The sequence below is a fragment of the Diceros bicornis genome, chromosome 4 (genome assembly GCF_020826845.1).
Source record: "Diceros bicornis minor isolate mBicDic1 chromosome 4, mDicBic1.mat.cur, whole genome shotgun sequence".
Classification (NCBI taxonomy): Eukaryota; Metazoa; Chordata; class Mammalia; order Perissodactyla; family Rhinocerotidae; genus Diceros; species Diceros bicornis.
Window position 1 is genome coordinate 86,602,415 of NC_080743.1, and position 18,283 is coordinate 86,620,697.

The 18,283-nt window shown below is 39.1% G+C and overlaps 1 protein-coding gene across 5 annotated transcripts in view; it reads left to right on the forward strand.

Moving 5' to 3' along the window:
* The first annotated feature begins 1,286 nt into the window (after positions 1-1,286).
* The window catches only part of ACBD6 (acyl-CoA binding domain containing 6), a 191,253-nt gene continuing 174,256 nt past the window's right edge, over positions 1,287-18,283 (forward strand). The window contains exons 1-3 of one of the 5 annotated variants that reach the window (XM_058539936.1): positions 1,287-1,794; positions 8,665-8,729; positions 11,409-11,505. In XM_058539936.1, coding sequence (XP_058395919.1) covers positions 1,573-1,794; positions 8,665-8,729; positions 11,409-11,505 — 384 coding nt within the window. In that variant the 5' untranslated portion in view covers positions 1,287-1,572. The remainder of the gene's footprint in view (positions 1,795-8,664; positions 8,730-11,408; positions 11,506-18,283) is intronic. The other 4 variants (XM_058539938.1, XM_058539940.1, XM_058539937.1 and 1 more) reach the window with 4 other exon arrangements.

The window sequence follows — 18,283 nt, forward strand, 5'->3', positions numbered from 1 at the left end:
TCCTTGATTCGCTACTTATTTGCTGTGCAGGCTTGGGCAAGTTACTTAACCAATGTGTGATGATTTCCTATGTCTAAAGTGGAAATAACTGTACCTACCTTAAGTAGCAAGGATTCAGTCCTATAAACAGTAATGGGTTCAATAAGTTATAATTATCACTTTTTAATTACAGGAATTTGTTCATCAGCCATCCCTTGACTGGACTGTGAGTGCCTTGAGAGCAGACACTAACGGTGGCACATTCTGGATACTGAAGGAATGTCTATTGAATCCTGATCCAAGCTCTCTCATCTTCCCGCCTTTTCTCATTGTTCTCTCATCCTGTCTACCCTTCTCCCCGTCCACCTGTCTAAAGCCTAACCCCGAATGGTCAACAACAGATCTTTAGGGCACTTTCTTTTTACCATTCTGACGGTGCTTATTACAGTGTTTTGAGGGCTAAATGAAAATAGTATTTTTTTTTAACAACACTTAGGACACAATAACCACTCAATAAATGTTAACTACTATACTCATGTTACAGTTTTTGTACAGTTTTCTAAGTTCCTTTAGAGCAGCCCTATGTCGTACTTCTTGGTTTCACTTTACAGTGCCTGCAAAGCACAGCGGAAAAGGCCGAGCTTTGGAAGTTCTGAGCTCGGAAGGCTGAGCGCTGGAAGTCTGGAGGCAGAATCGTGCTCAGGGCGGGGGCTGGGGGCCAGGAAAGCCTGTACTCAGGGCTCTGAGAGAGGGGTATCCCGCGGGTGAGCAAAACAAGACACCGAAAGGAGTGATTTGACCAATCAATCACCCAGTTTGGGCGGTGAAGGCGCATCTCCCAGTTTTTCATTCTTTATTCCATTAGAGCGAAACTCGCCAGCAACAGACGCAGGGATCCGAGGCCTGTGTGGGACGCACAGTCCCGGCAGGCGGGCGCAGGCGGAACGTTCGTCCTCGGTTCCCTGTTTCCCGCGACTCCGCTCCAATCGCTACACTACCGATAGCCGGGCTCCTTCCCCCACCCGCGATGGCCTAGCCCGAGAGCGGGCTCCGGAGTTTGGGACTAGTAACTGCAATGAAGGGATAATGGACACTCCGACGACTGAGGACAGTTTCTCCGAGCAGCGATCCCCCAGCGAGGGCCCACGAATCCCCCAAGAGGCGGGCGCCCAGGTGGGGCCGCCCACGTTTCCCCGGCCGGCGCCCAGCAGGCTCCGCGTGGCCGGGGCGCGTGCTCGGGCGCCGCTCATGCTCGTGCGCGCCCCCGTGCCGCGCTCACGCCGTTCCGACCCCGCCGCCCTCCGCGCTTTCCCCGGGACCGCTTGGCCGCGCCGCCCCCAGCCCCCCGCGCGGCTCGGGGGACGCGGGGCCTTCCCGAGCGCGCTGTTACCGGCAGGAAGCCGGGGGAGACGGGGCCCGCAGCGGGAAGCGGCAGAGGGCGGCGGAGCCTGCCCCGCGCGCCCGGGGCGGCAGCGGCAGAGGGCGCGGACGAAGTGAGCTTGGGTCCCACTCGAGCTTGGGCCCCGGACCCGGCCTGGTGGGCCAGGCCCCCGAGCCGGCGTTCCACCGGCCTGAGGCGCGCAGGGCGGACGCATGGCCTCGCCGTGCCTGCCTGCGGGGCCCCCCCCGGGCGACAGCGGCGGAGAGCTGAGCTCGGGGGACGACTCCGGGGATGTGGAGTCCTTCCCGAGCCCCGAGCCCGCGGCGTCCCGGAGCCTGGCCGAGCTGTTTGAGAAGGCCGCGGCGCGCCTCCAGGGCCTGGTTCAGGTGGCCAGCCGGGAGCAGCTCCTGTACCTGTACGCCAGGTACAAGCAGGTAAAGTCGCGCGGAAGGGTGGATGCGGCAGAGCCCCAGGAGGCCTTCTCTTTCTGCCGAGAACTGTTGGTCAGCGTGCTTGGTTGATGGCTAGGTGTAATGAAGTTTGTGTATGTTTTGTTTTTACATCATCTGCTAAGGATCAGCGTCATTCAGGACATGGAGAGGACCTGTCTGCTATCGTAGGAGCGATATTTAGCTGGACACGAAATGACAGTGTTTCTGTCTTGTCTGACTTGCTCGGTGTCCTGCACTTATGCTTTTACCAGCTTCAGCGTCTTTACAAAATGAGGATGATAATGTAAGATTTATCATTCACTCTTGCGAGAGGGTCATATGGAAGTAAATATGGTAATGTTAAAAAGATATTTTGAGATCCACGAGAATAATATGATTGTAATAAAAAGGGTGATGCAATAGGAAATAAATTATTACTACTTTTATTATTGTGATTTTTTAACTCTCAATGTCTTAGGCTTATGTTTTGGCTGAATATGCTTCTGTCTTTTAGATACAATTATAAAAATGTTAGCGATATCTCCAGATGAAATAATCCCCTTCTTTTACGGAAAAGGAAAGATAATAATCCCCTTCTTTTACGGAAAAGGGAAGCCCAAAGAGAGTAGATAACTTGCCTGGGGTCATACAGATAAATCAGTCAGAGCTAGAACTAGATTGTAGCTCCTGACTCTGTCTGAGGCTGAACTCTACCTGGAAATATGGAAATAATAATAATAATGTCATATAAGACATTTATCATTCAAAGAGTCATTGGGTTAGGTACCAGAAGGAAAAAAATTGCTTTGTCATAATCAACAGATAATTATTCAGCATCTTTTATGTGCAAAACATTTGGGTGTTATGCTTACAGGGAATGCAGAGAAGCTAAAGCATCATGATACTTGCTTTCAACAGACTTAACAGTTACTTGAGGAGTCTACATTTAAACACCTGAAAAATTGCTGACAAGAGTAAAATAGCAGCTCAGGGAAACTCCAGCTTTTTGGAACAACTGAAAGCAATGAAGTTCTGGCTAATAGCCCATTTTATTTTATTAAAAAAATTTTAACGTATCTTGAGCCTCTTGGTATCTATTTCCCGCTGTATTCTTTTTTAAAAAAAATGGGTGTAGGGTCTCTCTGTATTCTTCAACTGAATATACTGGATAGAGATGAACCTTCTTTTGGAGATTGATGTATATCAGTTATGAATATCAGTTACGTGACCTGAGAGATACAGCTGTGGGTACAAATGGTATAAGTCACAGTGTTGAATGAAAATTAGCCCTGAATTGGCCTTGAAACTTGCTTTCTTGTAAAAGTTCTGGATATCTATTTTCTCTTTGGTCATTTACCCTGTCCTAATAGCATTAAAATGAGACTCGATTGTTTAACAGGAATTTATTGAGCATCGTGCTAGGGCCTGTAACATGTCTGACTGATGATTCTCTGGTCAGTATAAGACTAATTTTCTCCAAATTCTCTAGAGAACATTCTTTTTCTTTCTAGGACATATCTTTATTGATATTAGTGTCATCATTATTAAATATCTGAATTCTGAGTCATCAGTAAACTCAAGTCTACTCACTTCATCCAGATAGTCTGGAAGAGGTGTGTCTTTCACCCTTTCAAGAACTTGATGTTAGGGTGTTTGGAGATATTCTGTATCTGGAAATAAAATTCTTCATTATTAGAGAATAGGATTATGCTTACTTAGATATGACATTGGGACACAATTTTTACCAGTCTCCTCTAAGTATTTTATTTTTAGCAGAATTCTGAGACAGTGTTAACAATAGCATCTTTGAGAGAATAATAAAGTTGAAAGTCCAATATAGTTCCTGCATGGTGGATCAAAATTTGTCATAAAATAATTAAATTTTGTATTCAGAATAGCACCCTATTTTGTAGGCTGAATGAGGTAAGGTTGTCAGCAGGAAGATAATAAAAACAAGCTGAGATATGAACCTTATTTTCTCAGGCAGAGGTAACTTACTTAACATAATAGCTGTTTTAATCTCAGGTAACCCTATGGCTCCAAAATCATCTTGTAGTGACGTTTCAAAAAGATCACCTGAAATAACAGGTTTTTTTTTTTTTTGTGAGGAATATCAGCCCTGAGCTAACATCCATGCTAATCCTCCTCTTTTTGCTGAGGAAGACCGGCTCTGAGCTAACATCTATTGCCAATTCTCCTCCTTTTTTTTCCCCCCAAAGCCCCAGTAGATAGTTGTACGTCATAGTTGCACATCCTTCTAGTTGCTGTATGTGGGACGCAGCCTCAGCATGGCTGGAGAAGCGGTGCATCGGTGCCCTCCCGGGATCCAAACCCGGGCCGCCAGTAGCGGAGCCTGCGCACTTAACCGCTAAGCCACGGGGCCGGCCCTAACAGGTTTTTTTGTCCTCTGTGCATTAGCCTACACTCTTCCAGCAAGAGATCGCTAATTGACACCCGTGAAAACTATCAGACAATGAAAATTTCAAACTCCTGTTGGCTTCATTTTATAGGAGCCTTCAGCACTAGCACCAGTGAGGATCCTTTAGCCTGGGGACAGGATTTGTCAATGCCACTTGATTCAGTGGCATTTGCCATTTGCAACCTTTGTGGAAATACTCTGTTTCAAGGGCACTGCATATGTCATATATATATCAGAGAGAACAATTTAGATGCTCTGTTAAAGTGGTGTATTTTATAACTCTGCGCTGTAGCTTCTGATTCATTAGCTAATGATTGGAAACTGTTGCTCATGATGTCCTAAAATCCTCTAGTTTTATTTTCCCTGTCTTTTCTGGATCCAGAACTATTCTTTGAATTTGGGAAAACAAAGCTTCTGTGTCAGTTGGGATACAGGGTCAGCTGTTGAACTTTTATTTTCATTTCACATCATGGTCTGGAGGTAGGTGATCTAGGGCTGGTGGGTGGTTCTGCTTCATGAGATCATCCAGGGGCTGAGTCTTTCTCTATCTTGTAGCCCAGCTGTCGCCCAAGGCAGCAGTTCTCAAATTATGATCTACAGACTCCTGAGAATCCCTGAGGCTTTCTCAGGGGATCTCTAAGGTCAAAACTGTTTTCATAATAATACAAAGACACTATTTGCCTTTTTTCTATGCTGTCATGGTGGACAAAACTGCTGAGGCATTAGCATGAATCAAGGCAGTGGCAGCAAACTGTGCTAGTAGTCTAATATTTTACTGGCATGTACTGAAAAAAAAAAAGCCAGTTTTGCTTAAAAATGTCTTTGATGAAGCAGTGAAAATTATTGATTTTTATTAAATATTAAGGCTTGAGTACAGTCTTTTTAATATTGTGTGTGAGGAAATGGGGGTACACACAAAGAACTTCTACTGCACACTGAATTGTGTTGGCTATTTCGAGGACAAGCACGTGTGATTTTTAAGTTGCAAGCTGAGCTATCCACTTTTTCCATGAAACATCATTTTTACTTAATAGAACTCACAGATAAACTATGCTTATTCAAATTTGAGTATTTGGAAGACTGTTTCCTGAAAATAAATGAAGTGAGTCTGTCACTTTAAGGAAGAGAACTGACAGTGTTTGTTACTAGTGATAGCCTTTCAGCCTTCAAGTGAGAATTAGAAGTTTGGGAAATCTGTATCTGTCACTGAGCTTGACAGCTTCCTAATACTTAAAAGCTTTTTTTTTTTTTTTTCTGAGGATGATCAGCCCTGAGCTAACATCCATGCCAATCCTCCTCTTTTTGCTGAGGAAGACTGGCTCTGAGCTAACGTCTATTGCCAATCCTCCTCCTTTTTTTTCCCCTTTTTTCTCCCCAAAGCCCCAGTAGATAGTTGTATGTCATGGTTGCACATCCTTCTAGTTGCTGTATGTGGGACGCGGCCTCAGCATGGCTGGACAAGTGGTGCGTCGGTGCGCGCCCGGGATCCGAACTCGGGCCGCCAGTAGTGGAGCGCGTGCACTTAACCGCTAAGCCACGGGGCCAGCCGCTTAAAAGCTTTTTTGATGAGATTAGTGATGATTTTAATGATTATCAACTTTTGCTGTTGTATAATGAAATGTGTCAACATTTGGAAGATCTGCATAACTCAGTGAACCATATTTTCCAAATGTTGCGTGGAATGATGGTACAAATTATGTGTGGGTAAAAGATCCGTTCAAAGTGCAAGTCAGACCAATAGATTGTAATGTAACACTATGAAAAGTTTGTTGATATGACTTCAGGTTCCACATTGCAACTAACCTTAAAGAAACTGCCACTTGTTGAGTTTTGCTGTGGTATCAAAGAAGACCCACAATTATCTGAAAATGCTGCTAAAATACTTCTTTCTTTTCTAACAACATATCTGTGTGAAGCCGAGTTTTCTTCATATGCTTCAACCAAAGCAACATTTTGCAGTAGATTGAATGCAGAAATAGATAACGTGAATACAACTTCCTTCTATTAAGGCAGACATTAAAGAGATTTGCAAAATGTAAAAGCAATCTCATTTTTCTCGCTTTAGACTAAAATAGGTATTTTTCATAAAATTTTGTTATTTATGTTAACGTAATGAGTTTATTATTATTTTTAGATGAATTAATACATATTTTTTAAATGTCTTTTAATTTCTAATATGGTAAATATTTATAGATATAACCCACATAAACAAAAGCTCTTTGGGGTCCTCAATTTCTAAACGTGTAAGGGATTATGAGACCAAAAAGTTTGAGAACTGCTGCCCTCCGATCCTCTTTCCATGGCCAGTGGTGGCTCACCACACCACATGCGTATTCTAGGCAGTGCAAAGGGGCAGGAAAGGATAAGCCCCTCTTTCTTTTTAAGGAAGATATTTATATCACTTGTGCACACATTCAGCCCCTGAACCTGGGCAGAAGTTGCATGGCCACGTGTAATGTTTAGCTGGATAACCATGTGTCTGGCTGAGACTTCTGTTACTGTAGGAGAAATGGAGAATAGATATTGGTATTTGGTTCTGCCACTGGCTGGTATCTGGATAAAGAACAAAAATAGTAACAACCGCTGTTTTTATGATGTCTAATAATTTATCTCATTTCATATCTTTTTTTTCTGTGAAGACTACGTCGTGTTCACTACCCAAAGTCTAATTGCCGTCGTCATGTACAGATGTGTCCTTTTAGTCCTTTCACCCTCCCGCCTCCCCCGTTCCCCTGTGGTAACCACCAGTCCATTCTCTCATTTCATATTTCTAACAATCCAGTAGTTCAGGTCATTTTAGAGATGCCAGACCTGAAGCCTAGATTCTATATAGCATGTAAAACAGAGTGGTCTAGTTAAGGAATATTGGACTTTAGACGGTCCTGGATTCAAATCCTGACTACTAGTTCAGGATTCACACTAACATGTGAATTGTGACAACCCTACTCAGCTTCTCTATATACATTTATAAAATGAGTTTGTAGTGGCAGAACCGATAGGATTGTTGTGTGGCTCATTTGGCATAACATATGTGAAGCTTTGGGTTTATAGTGATTGTCCGGGAAATGCAGCTCTTGCTCTCTCGCTATTTCTTCCCCCTGTCCCCTCATAACAGGGCTGCTTCTATACAAGTGTACGTTTTAGTAACGACCAGAGGGCCATGTGATTAATTGCTAAGCAAATGATAGAGATGATAATTGTTACGCATTCGGAGATGAGTGAGATCATTATAGACTGAAGGGTTCTTAGGATCTGAACCTTGAGTGGGACTGGAAGGAGGTGTAGCATTTGGGAAAGCTGAGGGAAGAAGAAGGCTTTTCAGCTGAGGGGAGTGATATGAGCAAAACGCAGAATAAAAATCCCTGAGGCAGTGAGTAGTGCATCAGTTTGATTTTAGCAAAATTCAAGTGTTTAAGAGTAATGAGAAGTAGTGGAAGGTTCCTGAGAAGTAGATTGGGGTCAGAATCTGGTATTTAGCATTAGGAAAAATAGGTATTTTGTTGAACATGTGCCAAACATATTCATTTTATATTCCACAAACATTTTTTACTACCTAAAGTTAGGCACTGTATTAGATGCAATGAGTAAGTGAAGAATGGTTTCTTAGAGGCTGTGTTCTAACAGAAAGATGAGACTTTACACAAAACTTTCTAACACTAGGTAAAAGTGAAAAGTGCTGTCAGAGATACGCAGAGTGATTACTGGGCGAGTTCATCGGAAAGGGAGAGGGCTTCTGGCAGTGGGAATCAGGCTGTGTGGTGAATTCTGCACCTGTGCGAGTTTCATTTATGCTTATACATAGTGAAAATAATTACTGTATAATTTAAGTACAAATGTTATTTGAGAATTAAAAATAAGTATTGACCACAAACAAGAGAAGATTATTGTGGAATAGATAGAATTTATATTGTTGTTAAGAAACTATTGAAAATTTTTTGCACGGCTTTCAGCATCTAAATTTGTATTGATTAGTTTCATAATAGGGCACTTTAAGAGTAGTGTGCTTTATCCTGGAGTTTGGGAGAGATAATATGCTGGTGGTGTTATGAGAATCAGCATAAGTAAACAATATTATGAATTCTGATAAATTGTACTTTAAAGCTTGTTTATTGCATGTTTAAAAATTCTTCTATATTATAAATGGTAATAAAGATTGCATAATCTGTATTTATAATTTGTCTTATGTAATAGTCTGCTAACTTAGGAATGCAACTGTTTGTCACTCATACTTTTTTATGTATTACAGTATTAGATAACAGTTGTTTTATGCAGTAAGGCAAAGCAGCCTGTATTTAAAGTTTGTTTTTGCAAAGAATGTTAAATTTTATTATTCTATACAGATGCAAATATTTTCTAACCTATGGTTACTAAGTATACATAATAAATTTGAAAATATAAGGTTTCTCTGGCATTTCTTTGAAAAATAAGTTCTTGATTTCCCCCCGTTCATTTAGGTCAAAGTTGGGAATTGCAATACTCCTAAACCAGGCTTCTTTGATTTTGAAGGAAAGCAAAAATGGTAAGAAATTCTTGGAATCTAATCAGGTTATTGGAAGTGATTTAGGTGTTTAGGAATTAGAAAGTAGTGAGCAGATTAAAGAATTATTTTTATATTGATCTCTCTGCTGTGGACTGGGCTAATGACAGGCAATTGGGAGAGAGATTAAAAGAATCCGCTTTTAGCTAAGTCTCCTGAAGGAGTCTTGTGCCGTGACGTTGGCGTGTAAGTAGTTCGCAACAGACATGCGTTCCTTACATATGAAGAGCTTCTTAGAGAGTGACCATAAGAGCTGTTGCTTGAGATTTTCCCTTCTGTCATACTGCCCCTGCTGGGTCACCACTTCTCCCCTCTGGAGGGGTTTCTGGAAGATGGCCAGGAGGATGGGAAGGGAGAAGAGGAGAGTAAATCCCCATTCTTCTCTCTTCTCCCCTGCCCCAATTTTGTCTCCTCATGTCTAGTGCTCTTCTGTTGCTTGCCGTAAGCAGTGACCGTAAAGAAGTGCTTTACGTGGGAAGAAGCAAAAAAACCCAGATACTGAGTCCACTTCTTTCTGAATTCATAAAAAGATTATACCCTCCCCAGTTTTTTGCTTATAATTCGGAGGTTCCCTCTTATCATATGAGGCTTTATTTCCTCTTACCTTGTCTAAGTGAAAAAGAGAAATTGTATACAATAAGAAAGATTCTCTTAGTTATAGAAGGAAGGACTTGGGAGTGTCGGCCCTGGAATTAAAAGTATAGCGGGTAGGGTTTAAAAAAAAAAGATGAAATATGGTTGTAGAGAGAAGTGGTGCTAAAAATGGATCCTAACTTTACCTTCTAGAACAGTGCTACTCACAGTGTGGCTCCCTGGACAAGTCGCCTGTCTGTGAACTGTTTGATACCCAACTGTAAGGAGACGCAGAGCTTGAACCCAGATGCAAATCTGTCATGTCATTAAGCTCACTGTTTAGTTCAGCTGATTTTTTGTGTGCGTAGGACATTCTCAGTGAAGGAAGCAGGGCTTTGATTTTCATTCTGGCACAAGCTTTCTTTGCTAATGATGACAAATAGTTCTCTGGCATTTTATTACTGTTGTAAAGAATACCTGATATAACTTTTATTGTGAGTTTTTGGTTTTAATTTATGAAATTTCCTAACTTCATTATGTTTTTCCTATGCTTGTCTGTTTTTTCATTGATTTTAGCAATTTAAAAAAGTTTAGATTTTACAACCACTATAATAATAATTCAGACAAGAATCATCAATGGATGCTAAAACCATTAAATGGGGAGCAATATTTACACAATCTGACCCACAGTTTACTTATTAATTGCAAAGAAGAAAATGGGAGATACTGCTTTTACCAAGGCCTCAATCTTCTCATGGATGATGGAGAAGCTGACATCATGTGTCCCCTGATGTAGTGCCTTGTAAAGCACATGTCACCTATATGCTACTTCTCGCCAAGTTGTTTACCCGATTCTAATCATGATTAATCATTTTTGGCAAGAACATTCTGTAGGTGAGAAAACAATCAGACAAATCTAAATTAAGGGATATTTTATAAAACAACTGGTTTGGACTCTTAAAAAATATCAATATCATGGATGACAAAAAAGGGCTAAAGGTACCTGAAACTCAGTGCTGCGTGTGAATCTTGATTGGCTCCTGGTCTGGGAGAAGAAAGCTAGAAAGGACATTATTGGGAAATCGGGGAAATCTGAATGTTGTCTATATATTTATATAATAATATTGATGTTAAATTTCCTCAGTTTGATATATGCTGATATATTTAGGGGTAAAGTGTAAGGATGTATACAAGTAACTCTCAAGAGATTCAGAAAAATAAATTTAGAAAACCTCACAAAGATGTTATAGTCCTCATAGGAGCAGGAAAGTAGTGAGAAAACTGGGACTGAGTTCTGTTTTACAGTGAATCAGTGGATCTGCTTCCTGGTTGGAAGTAGAAAGAATCGGCAGGGAAAAACCAAGCAGGAGCCTGTCGTGGCAGCTTGTAGAAAAAGAAGAAAAGGATGACCCAGAAGCGGGCTCAGGACTAAAATATTACTTTGGGTATTTATACTGCAAGAAGTCTCTGTGTTCTTACTTATTAGTATTCTTACATCTGTCCTCACCACCTCTCACTTTTGAAGTCCCAGCCCGAGGACTCAGGATCCACTACTAGTAGCTTATAGGTGAGATAACAGCAGAAGGGGAAGATGTGTTTCTTACATCTAAAATAAGAAGTTTGAAGTATTTTCCCAGGGAATATTGTTTTGTGTGATGATTGGTTTCCACATTACCGAAATGCCATAAGCACAGTTAATTCGTAAGATGGGAACTGCTTTTATTGGTCAGTTCTCAGCAAGGGTGAAGGTTGGGTTTTGGGGAGTTATAAAGTCTTAGATATTACAATGAGTTCATAGTCTTCCAAAATTCAACACATACGCAGAATATCTATGTAATTAAAATTTTGTGAGGGAGGTTGATTCTGAAAAAAAGTTTAAAGAGGATCCTTAGGTGAGGTGATAAGAACTTTACTGCTGTAGACCAACGTAAATACAAAAAGAGGGGGCTACTCATCCGTGACTTATTATATCTGTATCCCCAGACCCTTAAAATATGTATGTCAAATTTTTTAGTAATAAAAATAAATATGCTGTTTGTGTTGCTTACATCATTAACGATAGGTCATTTTGGAAATTCCGTACTATAGGGAAGCCTGGAAAGCCCTTGGTGATTCAAGCCCCAGCCAGGCAATGCAGGAGTATATCGCAGTGGTTAAGAAATTGGATCCAGGCTGGAATCCTCAGGTAAGACTCAATGACTGTAAATAATACTTTCCTAAAACATATCATTTTTCTCTCAAATAAATTTTTTAAGCTTAGGCTTAAGTAACGTTCTTAAAGTTTTATTTTCTCAAATCAAAAGATTATAAAGTTATTGCAATATTTATCAATTAAAAAATACTGTTGCTTGAATAGTAATATAACTAGCTACTGATGCTGAAAACTTCTGTGAATTGTAGAGAATGCTTAAAAGCGTAATAATAATTTCCATCGTGAAAAACTCAATTTATTTCAGAATTTGAAAGAGTTTAACATAAGATCATCATTATTATCCTGAGACATGGTAGATTTCTCTTGGATTTTTTTTTTTATGAGCACCTTCTGTGCAAGTACAAAATGCTTATTGATAGTGATAAAATATGAATAAGACATGCTTTCTGCCATTATGTAGTTTAAAGTATTTTAGAGAAGATAAAACACCAAAATATTATAGTATAAAACAACAATAACACAAGTTCTAGGGAATCCAGTGGAAGGAGAGATTACTTTGGATTTTGGGGTCACTGAATATTGTTCATTTAATGTACCCTCTTTTTCCTAGTATACTTATTGGAGAATATCTAGAAAGAATTAATAAAGGTGGGGCTGCTATTTTATTTAAAAAGTTTTTTTTAAACATGGTTAACAGGTGAGATATAGGCTGCATCAGTACCATGTCAAAAATGCAAATTTAATATTTCTTTTTAATAATAATATTTAGGCCAAACATTTCATTGTGAATTAATTCAACAATTTTTTTTTTTTGCTGAGAAAGGTTTGCCCTGAGCTAACTTCCGTTGCCAATCCTCGTCTTTTTTTTGCTTGAGGAAGATTAGCCCTGAGCTAACATCTGTGCCAGTCTTCCTCTATTTTGTGTGTGGGTCGCTGCCATAGCATGGCTGGTGAGTGGAGTAGGTCTGTACCCAGGATCCAAACTTGTGATCTCAGGCCGCCGAAGCAGAGCGTGCAGAGCTTTAACCACTTGGCCAAGGGGCTGGGCCTTGAATTAAAAAATTTTTAGTGTGTTTTTCTAATAATTAAATTATTTCATGGGTACATATTTATTACCAGTATGAAAGAATTTTGTTCCATCAATCATAGAATCTTAAAATGTCAGAGTTGTAAGGAAACTTAAAGATTATATATTATGACATATAAAAGTTGTATCTTAATTATGAATATAAGGGGGGAGAGATAACCAACTTAGGCTATCTTTAATGATATGACTGCCTTTTGGAAGTCACTGAAACATTTCCTGATGTTTTTGATGTGTATGAGTAGTCATTCTCAGAAAGGTTCCATTTTATTGATATCTTTTATAAAACATCAAGTTTACATACAAATATATGTTATAAAGGCCCTAAGGACTTAAAATCTTAAGTTCAGTGGTCAAAACAGATGCCCCTCTGAACTGAACTCAGCCTGAACACATATAGCACAATGTTTAAAAAATAAAACAGGACTTGAATTTGAATGGCTTTAGGTGATTGCTTACTCTTCAGGTCTAGTCACTGTGGTCTCAGTTCTTCCCTGTTGATTTATACCTGATTGTTTCTGATACCTGGCCTATGTAGGCATTTGAGTTTATGACTTCTGATACATGACAGAATTTATGATTTCTTACCTTCAATACCTTAATTACTAAATAAAATTTGATTAACTATGACTCTACAAATGTTTGCAGAGTCTGCGTGGTTAGATAGTTCTTCCTGATGGAAATCTGAACAGGCATTAAGGATGCTTTTTAAAAATATCCAAATCTCACCTGTTGAACTTAAACTTGAGTAAATTAAGCAGAATCAAAGGTACTTTCAAATCAAGATCATTCTTTAATATATTGTTCTAAAAATATTTTAACATCATAATCTAGTTGTAAAGAGGATTTTTTGTTTCATTTACATTTTAATTTTGAGTTTAAACGCTCTGAGCTGGTCCCCTTTGACTCATAGCTTATTTTCCTCTTGTTTTTTACTGGTATGGGGCAGGTCATAACCTCAATCTCAAGAGATTTGGTATTCAGTTCATTATCTTTTAGGTTAAAGACTCATTTTCTTTGATATTTGTTTCTAGAAACAAGGGAATAATAACAACAACTCGTGCTGAATGTGTAAGCTCTTTACATGTTTTATCTTTTGAAATCTTCACAGGAATCTTAAGAATTAGAAACTATTATTGGCTGTATTTTAAAAATGAGAAAATTGAGGCACAGAGGGGTTTAGTACCTTGCCTAGGATTAGGCAGCTAATAAATGATGGTGCTGGGATTGGGACCTAGGCTTATATGAGTCCAGAGCCCGACTCTAATCACTCTGCCGTCTGTTCTATAGGTGACATTTTATGTATCTATCCATAGTCCATATTTAAATATATTCTATATATAGCATGTAAACTTATATGTATGTACATGTATGAAAAATTAAAGGTGATTACTTTTTTAGTCAAACCTTGAAGTATAAAATGAGCAATGCTTTAAAATGCAACCCTTTGACTATATTTTCTGTTATGTTTCATCTTATCTCAAGAATGTGTTGTTGAATGTCTAATATAATCAAGGCAATTCTTTTGCCTTTACTTATTTGTGTTTTTTGGATGGGGAGAAGGGTGAGTTTTTATTTTGGTATAATTTTTTTTTTTTGACAAATAAAAATTGTATATAGGTGTACAATGTGATGTTTTGATGTTGGATATATGTATACATTGTGATGTGATTATCACAATCAGACTAATTAACACATCCGTCACCTCCCATAGTTACCATGTTTTTTTTCCTGTGGTGAGAACACCTGGGATCTATTCTCTTAGCAAATTTCAGGTATACAGTGCATTATTATTAACTAATGTATTAATAACTAATAAAAATAGATTATTATTAACTAATGTACACTTAATGTAATTTTTTTAAGTTTCAAAAATAGTACAAGGGACTTCTGGATGACCTTTCTCTAGATACACCAGTTGTTTACATTTGCTTTAGCATTTTCTCTCTACACACGTAGACATATAAAAATAAATTTTTTCTGAGCTATTTTAGATAAGTTGGAGACATGTTCCTTTACCACTAAATACTTCAATATTTCCTAAGAACCAAGGACTTTCTCTTATGTAACTACACCATGATTATCAGAATTGGGCTTTTTTTTTTGGTGTCATGAATTCTTTTGAAATTTTTTTTTTTTTTTTAGAATCCCTGGGCTCAGAGTCCCTGCAGGGCATTTTATATATGTATTTATATATATATATATTATATTATATTATATTATATATATTATATATATACACATATATATATACATTATATATGTATTTATATATATATTTTTAAAAACATATTAAAATATATTATTTATATATATAAAATAAAAATTATATATATTTAAGGTGTACAACATGATGATTTGATATATATATACATAGTGAAATGATTACTACAGTCATGCTCATTAATGTGTCATCTCACATAGTTATCACTTTTTTTGTGATGAGAGCATCTGATATTTACTCTTAGCATATTTCCAGTATTCAATACAGTATTATTAATTGTAGTCATCATGCCTGTACCTTAGATGCCTAGACTTACTCATCCTACATAACTGCAGCTTGGTACCCTTTGACCAACGTCTCTGCATCTCCCTCTACTCCCAGCCCCTGGTAAATGCCATTCTACTTTCTGTTTCTATGAGTTTGACTTTTTAATTTTTTTAGGTTCCACATGTAAATGAGATCATATAAATGAGATCATATAATATTTGTCTTTCTCTGTTGCCTTATTTCACTTAGCATAATGTCCTCTAGGTTCATCCATGTTGTCAAAAATGGCAGGATTTCCTTCATTCTCATGGCTGAATAGTATTCTGTGGTGTATATATATACCACATCTTATATATCCATTCATCCATAGGTGGACACTTAGGTTGTTTCCATATGTTGGCTATTGTGAATAATGCTGCAGTGAACATGAGAGTGCAGCTATCTCTTCGAGATTCTGATTTCATTTCCTTTGGATACATACCCAGAAGTGGAATTGCTGGATCATATGGGAGTTCTACTTTTTTTTTTTTTTTTTTTTTTTTTGGTGAGGAAGATTAGCCCTGAGCTAACATCTGTTGCCAATCCTCCTCTTTTTGCTGAGGAAGATTGGCCCTGGGCTAACATCTATGTCCATCTTCCTGTACTTTATATGTGGGGTGCCTGCCACAGCATGGCTTGATAAGTGGTGCTTAGGTCTGCACCCGGCATCTGAACCTGTGAACCCTGGGCCACTGACGCGGAGTGCATGAACTTAACTACTACACCACCAGGCCAACTCTGGGAGCTGTAATATTTTGAGGAACCTCCATACTGTTTCCCATTATGGCTGTACCAATTTACATTCTGCCAACAGTGTACAACAGTTCTCTTTTCTCAAAATCAGGCGTATTGGGCCGGCCCGTGGCTTAGCGGTTAAGTACACGTGCTCTGCTACTGGCGGCCTGGGTTCGGATCCCGGCGCACACTGACGCACCGCTTCTCCGGCTGTGCTGAGGCCGTGTCCCACGTACGGCAGCTAGAAGGATGTGCAGCTATGGCGTACAACTATCTACTTGGGCTTTGGGGGCGGGGAAAGGAGGAGGGTTGGCAATAGATGTTAGCTCAGAGCCGGTCTTCCTCAGCAAAAAGAGGAAGGTTAGCATGGATGTTAGCTCAGGGCTGATCTTCCTCAAAAAAAAAAAAAAAAGGCGTATTAACATTGACTCAATATTATTGTCAAATTCATAGTCCAAATTTATCATTTATCTAAAAAATGTCCTTCATAGTTATTTTTAAAATGCTGATCTGTCATCCAATCCAGGATCATGAATTGCATTTAGATGTCATGTCTCTTTAGTTTCCTTTAATCTGGAACAGTTTCTCAGCCTTTCTTTTTCTTTCCTGACTGTGATATTTTTGAAGAAGATAGGCCAATTATTTTGTAGAATGTCCTTCAATGTGGGTTTGTCTGATGTTTCCTTATAATTAGATTCAGATTATACATTTTGAGGAGGAATACCACAGAATTGTGTCCTTCTCAATGCATTATACCAGGAGATACATGATGTCTCTTTGTCCCAATATTGTTTAACTTTGATCACTTGCTTAAGGTGGTGTCTGCCAGATTTCTCTACTGTAAAGTTCCTGTTTTTCTCTTTGTAATTAATGAGTAATTTCTGGGGACATACTTTGAGACTATGTAAATATCCTTTTCCTAATCAGATTTCACCCATGTTTTAACATCTATTATTGATTTTCTAACTCCATCATTTCTTCTGTATTTATTATTTGGTATTCCACTGTAAGGATAGGCTTACCCTTCTTCCTCATTTGTTTATTTATTCATTGTCAAGAACTGGGAAAGGTCTGGGATTGTACCCTACTTGCAAGCTAATAAGTTAGCCTGTTACTGTTTCTTAGTTGCTGGCAGAGGTACAAGACTTCTGGGTCTGAGCCAGAGGACTTTATTATTCATGGCATGGGAAACTGCATGAGCTTCATTTGATTTGCATTGGTTTCTCATGTCCCCCAAGTCCCACAGGGATGACGCAGGTGGGCCTAGATGGATTCCTGCATATGCAGTGGGTCATGCTATAGGGAAGGAGCATTGAGCTTTGGGGATTCACCATTTTTATAGCAGGTGGAAGCAAACCTGCTCTTTGTCAGGGATTGGGAAGACATTACCTCATCCCTGAAGGTGACTTATTGCACACACAACCCTGAGAAATGGCCCAGGTAAAGAATGGTCAGAGCCTGGCATACTGAACAGAAATGCTTAAGCTCAGGGCCCATGGTTGATTGCTTCTCCTAGCATTTATGTATTTATATCCCTATATAGTCATGGGTTTCTATTTTATTCAATGGGTTATAATCCATTATACCATCATTATTTGTTTGGCCACTGGGAGCCCCTTTAAGGGAGTTCCTGTGTCCTTATGACATGTTCTCATCATTCTTTGAGTATTTTCTTGCTTTCTGGCACAAGATGTTTCAGGCTGTATTAGTTTCTTAGGGTTGTCATAGCAAAGTACCATAAACTGGTACTTTGTAGTTTAAAACAACAAAAATTTATTCTCTTGCAGTTCTGGAGGATAGAAGTCTGAAATCAAGGTGGTAGCAGAGCCAAGCTCTCTCTGAAGGCTCTAGGGAAGAATCCTTCCTTGCCTCCAGCAGCTTCTGGTGGCCTCAGGTGTTCCTTAACTTGTGACAGCATAACTCCAGTCTCTGTCTCTGTCTTCACATGGCCTTCTTCCCTGTGTCTCTGTATGCAAATCTCCTTCTCCTTTCTCTTACATAGACACTGGTCATTGGATTTAGGGCCCACCTTAAAGCTCATCTTAACATTTTCCCCCCAGCTTTATTGAGATGTAACTGACATATAGCATTGTATAAGTTTAAGGTGTACAACCTGTTGATTTGATTTGATTCTTTTATATATTGCAAAATGATTACCAGCATTAGTTAACACCTTCATCACCTCACGTAATTACCACTTCTTTTTTGTGGTGAGAACATTTAAGATCTACTCTCTTAGCAACTTTCAAGTATGTAATACTGTATTATTAGCTATAACCACCATGTATACATTAGATCCCCAGAACTTATTGTCTTATAACTGGAAGTTTGTATACTTTGACTGTTTTCCTACCCACACACTGCCCTGCCCCTTAAGCCCCTGGTAAACACCATTCTACTCTCTGTGAGTTTGGCTTTTTTAATTTTATTTATTTATTTTTTTCCCCCAAAGCTCCAGTAGA